This window comes from Olea europaea, chromosome 8 (genome assembly GCF_002742605.1).
Source record: "Olea europaea var. sylvestris chromosome 8, O_europaea_v1, whole genome shotgun sequence".
NCBI classification, from domain to species: Eukaryota; Viridiplantae; Streptophyta; class Magnoliopsida; order Lamiales; family Oleaceae; genus Olea; species Olea europaea.
The window spans coordinates 17,971,930-17,982,190 of record NC_036244.1 but is presented as its reverse complement, the minus strand read 5'-3'; the positions used below and the strand labels follow the sequence as shown (position 1 = coordinate 17,982,190).

The 10,261-nt window shown below is 44.0% G+C and overlaps 1 protein-coding gene across 1 annotated transcript; it reads right to left on the bottom strand.

Moving 5' to 3' along the window:
- Positions 1-1,330: 1,330 nt before the first annotated feature.
- Positions 1,331-4,558, bottom strand: LOC111398385. The gene is made up of 6 exons (XM_023025298.1): positions 4,158-4,558; positions 3,377-3,945; positions 2,862-3,283; positions 2,398-2,688; positions 1,950-2,044; positions 1,331-1,490 (listed from the first exon to the last, which is right to left on the bottom strand). Exons 1-6 carry the CDS (start codon positions 4,556-4,558, stop codon positions 1,331-1,333), a joined length of 1,938 nt encoding a protein of 645 aa, XP_022881066.1.
- Between the last annotated feature and the right edge of the window lie 5,703 nt (positions 4,559-10,261).

The following is a 10,261-nucleotide window of genomic DNA, read 5'->3' as shown; positions in this document are numbered from 1 at the left end:
AGAGATGGGATGCTGGCCTCTCCTCTGAGGTGACGACGCTTCCCAACATGGTGGATGGTTCAGCCATGCTGAGACTTCTCCCAATGGCTCCTCCGAGGTGACGACGCTTCCCAACATGGTGGATGGTTCAGCCATGATGATGCTTCTCCCAGTGGCGTTCAGCCTCGTCAAAGGGAGGAAAGTGCATGCGCCTCGGAGTTCAAATAAGGTGGCCCAGAGATGGGACGCTGGCCTCTCCTCCGAGGTGACGATGCTTTCCAACATGGTGGATGGTTCAGCCATGCTGAGGCTTCTCCCAGTAGCGTTCAACCTCACTAAAGGGAGGCAAGTGCATGCGCCTCAGAGTTCAAATGAGGTGGCCTAGAGATGGGACGCTGGCCTCTCCTTCGAGGTGATGACGCTTCCCAACATGGTGGATGGTTCAGCAATGCTGAGGCATCTCCCAGTGGCGTTCAGCCTCACTAAAGGGAGGCAAGTGCACGCGCCTCGGAGTTCAAACGAGGTGGCCCAGACATGGGACGCTGGTCTCTCCTTTGAGGTGATGACGTAATGCGACACATGAATTCAATCATGGATAATTTTATTGAATCATGGAAATGTTACATAAGTTAAGAAAGATCATCCAGCGATGTAGTACATTCATTGATAATAGATTCGGAGGTGCTCAATGTTCCATGGACGGGGTTGTGTCTTTCCATCCATGTCATCAATCCAGTAACTGGATCGAAGAGTGGAGGGACCACACCGCATCTTGCACTGTAGATGACCTTGTTGCGTCTAACAATGCATGCATTGCCTAGGTTCTTAGCACAAGTGTCCAGCTCGAGGATTTGGTGAAGGACCTTAATGCCAAGAGGGAAGACGTGGCCAAGCGCCTGAAGAAGGCGCTACACTACAGGGATGTTGTATGGGCAGCCCAAGCAAAGCAAAGGCCTCGGAGGCGGAGAAGGCGAGGCAAGAAGCTGAGGGTCGGCTGGTCAGAGCCAATGGAGAGATAGAGAGGCTGAAGAAGGAGCTCTATAAAGTAGAGTGCCAGGTGGCTGCTATGACAAGGAGAGTCGATCATGCCAATGAGCAACATCGGCTCGCCACTGAGGCTCTGGAGGCCTCCAACAAAAAGAAGGCCAAGCTGAGGCAACGGGCAGAGGCCCAAGCTGAGGAGATAGAATCTCTGAATGTTGAGGTGAAGGCGACGGGGGAGTCAACAATGCTGAACTTTATCGATCGCTTTGAATAACACCCATTGTATGACGACTTCGCCAACTTTTGGGCCTCGTGGAATGCCCTGGCAATGTTGGATCGCCTAAGGGAGGTCCACCCTACTCTAGATCTAACTTCCCTGGAAGTGGAGTTCGGTGGGCCTACCGGAGGTCGACCTAACAGGGCCGCTTAGGAAGCTACTGAAGCCCCCAAGAGGTCGGACTGGAGGCTGGAGCTGAAGATGCCCCTCCAGTACAATAAGAATACTTTGTAATGGTTTCGGTCCACCTCTTGTAATTTATTTTGATGTTAATGAAATTAAAATTTTTCCAGGTGTTGTTGCTTCTTCCCTTTACTTTTATGTTGAATTGTTTGTATTTTGATGAGTAACGAACACTTAGGTAAATATTAAGCATCACTCACCAACAATAACTGGTCGATGACAGAAGAATTGACCCATATAAAATACTGAGGCACCAATTGGTTAACCCATAGAACATAATGGTGAATTGAGGTATCATAACTTAGAACTTATGGCGCTATCTTTAATTAAGGCAATTTCAGCACTCAGTAAGATAGGAATGTTACAATGGACTGTGGACAACATGGAGATCGGATTAAAACATATACTTATCACTGATAGTACTTTCTTAAGTGTTCAATGTTTCACTGATGAGGCAACACTTTTCCTGCCATGTCTTCGATTTCATAAGTACTGGGTTGGGACACCTTGCGAATGCGATAAGGACCTTCCCAGTTCGGTCCAAACACTCTGGACCCAATTGGCTTCGATGATTGGAAAACTCTTCTGAGGACGAGGTCCCCCAGGTGAAGAGTTTGGTTTCTGACCTTGGAGTTGTAATAGTGGGTTATCTTTCTTTGATACTTAGCCAATTTTATTTGGGAGAAATTCCTCCTTTCTTCAAGGAGATGGAGTTCGTACACTCGAGTTTCATCATTGTCGATCTTATTGAAATGTATCCGACGATGAGAGGGGACTCCCACCTCGACCGGACTCATGGTTTCGGCTCCGTAGGTCATGGAGATTGGTGTTTCTCCTGTTGTGGTTTGGTTAGTTGTTTGAATGGCCTAGAGGACATGGAGAAGCTCATCAACCCACGCCCTTTTCGAGACGTCAAGTTTCCTTTTCAGGGTATGCTTGATAGTTTTGTTCACTGCCTTAACTTGCTAATTTACTTGGGGGTGATGAGGTGTTGAGAAATCTTTCCTTATCCCCAACTCGTCACACAAGTCTCGCATTTTCTGGTTGTCGAACTGTCTTCCATTATTAGACACTAAAGAATGGAGAATGTCGAATTTGCAAATGATGTTTTTCCAGACGAATTTTATAGTATTCGCCTCGGTGATCCTGGCCAAACGTTCAGCCTCAACCCACTTGGTAAAGTAATCAATGGCAACAATGACAAAAGTTGCGCTTTCTCTTCCTTTTGGGAGTGGGCCAACGAAGTCGATGTGAATGGCCACAAGCTGGTTACCACGGAGAGGCTTTGAGAATGCTATCTTTAAATGTTTGAGAAGTGCTGGCACTTGTCACATTTTTTAACAAATTGGCAAAAGCCCCTTTTCAGGGTCGGCCAGAGGTAGCCTTGTCGAAGTACTTTGTGTGCCAAAGCCATTCTTCTGAAGTGGTTATCACAGACTCTCTCATGAATTTTCCTAAGTATATACATGGCTTCTTCCCTTCCCACGCATCGGAGAAGTGGCGAGGCGAAGCCTCTTTTGTAGAGGACGTCAACGAAGTGAGCAGTCCTCCTTCTCAATTTTTTCGCCTCACTTTTCGAGGTTGGCAGTGATTGACCTTTGAGATAGGCTACGATGGGTTGCATCCAAAGTGGGTTGCCTTCAATCCTTAGTATCTCTTCACCTCCAGAGATAGAGGGCTTCGGTAGGAGCTCAATTGGGACAATTTTAAGCAGCTCTGAATCCCTGCTGTTGGCCAACTTGGATAAGACATATGCGTGTGTATTTTCGAGGTGTGGGACTTGAATCAGTTCGAATCTCTTGAAGTGAGGGACTACGTTCAGAACAAATTTCAGATACGCAGCCATGCCACTGTCTTTGGCTGCAAATTTTCCATTAACCTAACTTACCACAAATTGTGAGTCGCTATTTGATAGGAGCCTTTTGACGCACATTTCTTTTCCTAGTCTAAGGCCTGCTAGGATGGTCTCATATTCCGCAGCATTGTTTGAGGCTTTGAAGTCGAATCTGACTGTGCAGTTTGGCTTATGGTCCTCTGGACTTTCCAAAACGACTCCTGCTTCGGAGCCAGTCTTCCTTGACAATCCATCCGCAAATAGGTTCCATGTTGGGGGCTCAGCTGGTTCCATTGTCACCTCAATTTCTAGGACTTTGGCAAACTCAACCATGAAATCTACGAAGGCCTGGCCCTTGATGGTATTTTGGGGCCGGAACAGTAGGTAGAGCTCCCTGAGCTTGATTGCCCATTTTAGCAAAAGGCCCGAAGCGTCTATTTTCTTTAACACTTGTCTTAATGGGAAGTTGGTGAGAACTTCAATTGAATCGACCAAAAAGTACGGCCTCAGTTTCCTCGACGCTGTGACAAGAGAGAGTGCAAGTTTCTCCATATCTAGGTAGTGTTTCTCTGCTAGGAGTAGTGCTTTGCTAATATAGTACACCGACAATTGATGCGTGTTTTCCTCTTTGACAAAGACTGCGCTGACAGCCTTGTCTGAGACTGCTATGTATAGCAATAGTGGTTCTCTTGGTTCAGGTTTGGATAGTAGGGTTACCTCTCCTAAGTGCTTCTTCAACACTTGGAAGGCTTCCTCGCACTCATATGTCTATTGGAACTTCTTTCTTTGCTTCGAAATTTTGAAGAATGGTAGGCTCTTGTCAGTGCTCTTGAGATGAAGCGACTAAGTGCGACTATTCGACCATTGAGGCTTTGGACCTCCTTTGGCTTCTGAGGTGACCTCATTTCCATTAAGGCCCTTATCTTTTCCAGATTCGCCTCAATCCTTCTTCGGTTCACAATAAATCCCAGATATTGACCTGAAGCTACCCCGAAGGTGCACTTGAGAGGGTTCAATTTCATTTTATACTTTCTAAGAATCTGAAAGGTTTGGTCGAAGTGACTTACGTGTGCTTTCGCCTGGAGGCTTTTAACTAACATGTCGTTCACGTAGACTTCCATGGTTTTGTCAATGAGTTCGGCAAATATCATGTTGACTAGCCTCTGATATGTAGCTATGGCATTTTTCAATTCAAAGGGCATCACGTTATAGCAATACAATCCTCTGTCTGTAATGAATGATGTGGATTCCTCATCAGGTCGGAACATGGGTATCTGGTTGTACCCAGAGTATAGGTCCATGAAACTCAAGAGTTCATGTCCAGTAGTGGAGTCCACAAGTTGGTCTATCCTTGGGAGAGGGAAGCTATCCTTAGGGCATGCCTTGTTTAAATTTGTAAAGTCTACGCACACCCTTCATTTCCCGCTAGGTTTCTTCATGAGGACCGGGTTAGATATCCACTTCGGATAGATGACTTCTCTGATGAAGCCTTTGCGGTTGAATTTGTTGACTTCTTTTTTGAGCGCCTCATATTGCTTTGAGTTGAGGGCTCGTCTTTTCTGTCAATGTGGGGGTACAGAAGGAGTTGATGTTAAGATGGTGACAACTGATCCTTGGATCTATTCCCATCATGTGTTCGTGCTTCCAAGCGTAGACATCGAAGTTCTTTTTCAGGAAGTTCATCATTTCTTCTTTCACTTCGGGGATAGAGCTTTTTCAATTCGCAAAACCTGAGTGGGGTCTTTAGGGTTGGTGGAGAAGGTTTTCAGTTATTCCATTGGGGTCGTATTTTGTTCAAACTCGATAATTTGAGAATCCAACTCATCAAGAGGATGCCCTTCTTCAGGGGCCTCTACCATGTTGACGTTTTCCTCTTGTTTGGAGGTATACCCTTGTTTAGGAGCGTCAAGCATTTCTACGTCCATGTCGACTTCGTTGGCAACCTCTGTTATAATGGCATTAACAGTGCGGGGCTTGAATTTTCGAAAAGAGTTGAGGTAACATGCTCTTGAGCCCATCTGGTCGCCTCGAACTGTAGCAATCCTGTGCTTAGTTAGGAACATCATACACAAGTAATGGATGGAGGTGATTGCCCAAAGATCTTTCAATGTAGGTCGGCCCAATACTCCGTGGTAAGTTGATCTGTGGTCTACCACCAGGAATTTCATGAAATGGTGGGCCACTAGGGGGCTTGACCCCATCTCGACAGGTAGAGTAATTCGCCCTCGTGGGACGATGCTGTCACCGGTGAATCTAAATAGCGGGTCGATCATGGGGATCAACCCATGTTCAATCTGTATTGTCAAAGATGGATCCGAACAGTATATTCACCGAGTTGTCATTGTCAACAAGCATGCGCTTGAGTCCGTTTCGAGCCACTGCGACTCTTACTACTAATGTATCGTACTAGGGTTGATGAACTCCTTGTGCATCTTCTTGAGAGTAAGTGATTGGGGTCATCATGTTGGCCTCTTGAGACTGATTGACAATGTAAGTAATCATTGGTGGATCATTTGCTTCCCTTGTGTAGTTCCTCTGGGCGTTCCTAGTGTTAGCCCCGATATGAGGTCCTCCAATGATTATATCAATTTTCCTGATGATTTGGTCCCTAGATGGGGCCTGATCTCTATGCCTAGATTCTCCTTTGTCCCTTGATTCTCTCCTCCGGGGTGACTAGTCTCTATATCTCCTTTCTCCTCAATTCGGGGAGGTGGATTTGCGAGGATATTCGTTCCTCCTTAAGGAGCATGAATTACTTCGGTTCGAGGAACAAGGAGCATCCCTACATTTGTTGGTATTGTGTCTGTAAAGTTAGTGATAGGTGCAGAACCTTGCCCCTTCTAGGGGTCTGTTTGATCACTTCATCTTCTTCTTCTTCTTTCTATTGCTGTTTGTGCCTTCAGATGGTCCCGCCTCAGTAGGAGCATTCTCGTATGCCAATACCGACACTGCATTTAGCGTGGCAAAAGCCAACGCTTGTCCGGATGTGGGAGCTATTGTGTGTCATGCTTAGGTCCACTGCTAGGTTATGAGGTACGCTGCTGGTCCTTGACCTACGTGCCTCTAAGGTGGAGGGAGTCCCTTTGCTGCACGATTTCGGTCGTCAATCATCTCTTCACTGATGATCTCCACTCTCATCATTTCTACCAGTTCGTCATAGGTGATGGGATTCTTACTACGTACATCCCTCCAGAACAAAGTGTTCATGTTGAGGCTACCTTTCAAGGCTGAAAGGGCTTCTCTGTCAGTGACTTGCTCGCAGTATGTGATTTCGTTAGTAAACCTGGCAAGGTAGCTCTTTAGTGTCTTTCCAAGGACCTACCTCATATCTTGCAGGCATTGCACTAGAGCCTCTCATTCTCTTTGTGAGAGGTACTGTTTCAAAAATACCTTCTTCAAATCTGGCCAACTCCTAATGCTCAGTGGAGACAGTCTGCTGTACCACACTTTGGCAGCTCCAGCAAGGGTTAGATGGAAGGCCCTGCATTTCAATGCGGGTGAGGCTCCTCTGAAGTTCATCTGTGTCATGTACTTGGTGAGGTACTTTTTCGAGTCCCCCTTTCCCTTATACTTAGGGACTTTAGGAGACACGAAATTCTTAGGCATTGGGAAGCTGTGGATCTCCCTTGAGAAAGAGAGGTTGTCATCATTATCGTCAATTTCATAAGATCGACATGGCCCGTCGGAGCCTTCATCATCTTGCACGTTCTAGGGAGGTGGAGGTGGAGGTGGAAATGCTCCTCCTCGACTACCCCAATCGACTAAGTTCCTTTTCTCCTACCTATTTCTAGGCGGAGAAGGTGCTTGTTCAAGTTCTTGCTCTTGTCGAACTGATTCTTGCACAGAGCAAACCTTATTGCTAGGGTTCTGCCCTATTCGGTCTAAGACATTGACAAGCCTTTGTGGTTCATATTCTGGTAGGAAGTTCTCTCCTAGTTGTGGTTCTACTGGTTGGCTCCCTATGCATGGAATGTGACATCTACACCCACTTCTCTTTCGAGGAGACGTTCCCTGCGCTGGTTCGAATGGCCTCAATCATGAGATGCAAGAATTTCTTGAGTTGGGTAAGATCCTTAGGGCATCTGGAAGCCCTGATGACCTCGGGCTTGCATGAAGAATTCACGCATCGCCACATTCTGAGCTGCAATATCTCTCATTCCAGCAGTTATTTGAGTCATTCCTTCAGTGAGCATGGCTGTTCTTTCACTTCGACGATGCCGGTGATGGGGTCTTTGGTAAGTGACATTGTTTTGGAGCACCTCTTCTTTAAAGGCGTCTCTAAACTAAGGATTTGCATCCTCGTTACTAGAATTCATCTTGTCCACTCATTTTTCAAGGGTGTTAAGAATTTAGATTGTAGATTGACTTTGTTCTTTTTCAAGAATGTGCCATTTTCAGGGTAAGTCGATGGTTTTCCAGTGGCTTTTTAGGCAGAAAATATGGAACCTTTTGGATGGGAAGTTTCCTACAGATGGCGCCAATCTGTTGACTTCGCGAATTGGACCCTCCACGTGGCCAACCGATAGCCACTTTACATAATCCTCCCTACACACAACAATACACGGTCAGAAGCAGCGGGAGTGGTGACAGTCGCATACACTCCGACGATCAAGTCAGTTTTTGGTGATCAGAATAGTGCTCAAATTATACAAGAGAGTGGGGGAGGACAATATATTTTTCTTAGTATGAATAGCTAAGTTGTGAGAGTTTCATTACCTTTTTCTCTTGTCAAACCTTAGGTATTATAGACGTGAAGCACCGTTGGATGTGGAACACATGTATGCATCTAACGGTCTGGGACGTCCGCTCATAGGCATCAATCAGTCGCGTCTAGAGTGGGTGGGCAATTAATTCTTCTGAGTTGAGTTGACACAAAGTTGATACGTCCTATTAACTAGACTTATGGAGACGTCACATCAATTAATCCTTGGAGGCAGAGAGGATCTTGACGCAGATCTTTTTGAAAGTGGCGACGAAGGGATCTGTTAAGGAAGTATCTCAGAGCGCCTAACGCTTCGGTGTCAGGGACAATTCGATTATCTTAGTGGATCTACTCTGCGCCTTGCAGAGCACCAAGTTGGAGGTCGTCAGAAGTTGGCGTACCTTCGAAACCACTTCGGATGGACATGTGACACTTTGGGGAGTGGTGTGCCTGATGTTTCGGAGTGGTTCGGTTAGGGGCGTAACAATTTGAATCTTTTGACAATGGGTAATGGAACTTTTGATTCCTAGCATTCAAAGTCTCAAAACTTTCAAATATCTATGTTTGAGATCCTTTTGTAATCGAAGATGTTAATTTAATCTTTAAAATGTTAAATTTTGAATAAAATGATCATTGTACCTTTGATTCAGAACAAAAATGAGAAAAATAATTTGAATTAAAACAAAAGAATAAGAGTAAAAAAATGTAAAACAAAAAGAAAATGAAGCAAATCCACGCCCCTTTCTAGGCTTAAGCGCGGTTTGGTTTGAGTTGATTTCGACTCCAATTTGAAACCAAAATCGAATTAATTGGTTTGAGTAACCTACTCCAGCTCGTAAAACAATGTTCGAGTTTTGGACCCACTTAAATTATAAGAATTAAAATAAATAAAAAAATGTATATTACAAGAATTATTGACTAACAAATAAAATCAAGTTAATAGAGACGGATCAACAAAAAAATTAATAATTTTTTTATGCATTATTTAGTCTGACTGTTTGAGTAGAAAAAAAATGCTAAATATAATATAATGAGCTTGTGAAGGGAAATTTTCGTGATATTACTTACCGACAACATCACAAATTGGAGGGGATCGAGATATAATTATGAAATTATTACTTATCTTTTTATTTTTAACATGCAAATGGGTTAGGTTGGCTCAGTTAATCGGTGGTTAGGGCTTCAAACCATGATTGAACCAACCTACTATAATTTTGTTAAAGGAAAATCAAACCAAACCAATTACTCATATCGAGCCGACCAGAATCGGTCCAAGTCGGTTCGATTTGATTAGTTTGATCAATTTTTTGGCTTTTTTTTGCCTAAGCCTACCCCTTCCTCTCTTTTCCCAAACAAAATCCACCTACCTTCATGTGCCAAACATGCTGTTGCCACCATCCACCACTATCATTAAAGTTTGGTGTCCATGATAAATCAAAATAAAGTTAGATGGCCATGAGTGAAATTAACCCTTATGTTTCCACTATCACAACTGTTTTATGTTACTATGATATTTCAATAGTTTTAATTTGCTGCCATTTTTCATTTCCGTTTTGTGAAATTTTTCCGTCAATTTTTTAGTTAAAATTAAGTACCGGTTCAACAAATGAGCATATACGTAAGCTTGTTGTACATTTTGTTATGCCTCTACCTATGCAACCAGTTACACGACTATCAACTAAGCAAAATGTAACATAAGCATTTTGATGACACTCTAATAAGAGCATCTAGCCTCTACTATTTTTCTATTTCCGTGGCAATGTATTCTGAGGCATTGAGAGCTTCACCAATGCTTTTCGAGGCAACATAACATTGTGCAGACTTGTGACTTCTTTTGTATTGGACGATTGTTAGGGGCTTAACTTCTAGCCACGTCAAATGAGCCTTTAGATATTGAGGTGGCTAGGGTCCAAATCCTTGTGTCTTGGAACAATAATCTGTCAACTTGAGCCATGTGCGATGTCATTGACATGACATTTTTGCAAGGAAGGTTGGGAGTCAAATGCTTGTTTTTTTGCCTATGACAATGTATGGGAGGTCACGTGTCTATGATGGCTAGGGTGTTACTTTTTGGCACTTGACATTGTTATGATAAACTACGTGTCAAGTATCTAAGGCACCTCAAGCTCATTTCTTTGCCTATAATGCTCACATTTGGTGTCATTTGATGGATCATCAAGAATTTGGTATTCTCACTCTAAAAAATGTAAAACCCCTTCTTTTGCTTTTCTTCTTAGTTTGACTCTCTCATGCACCGAATATACTTCTATCCCATTTTTATTTGAGCATCGGAGTAACTTGT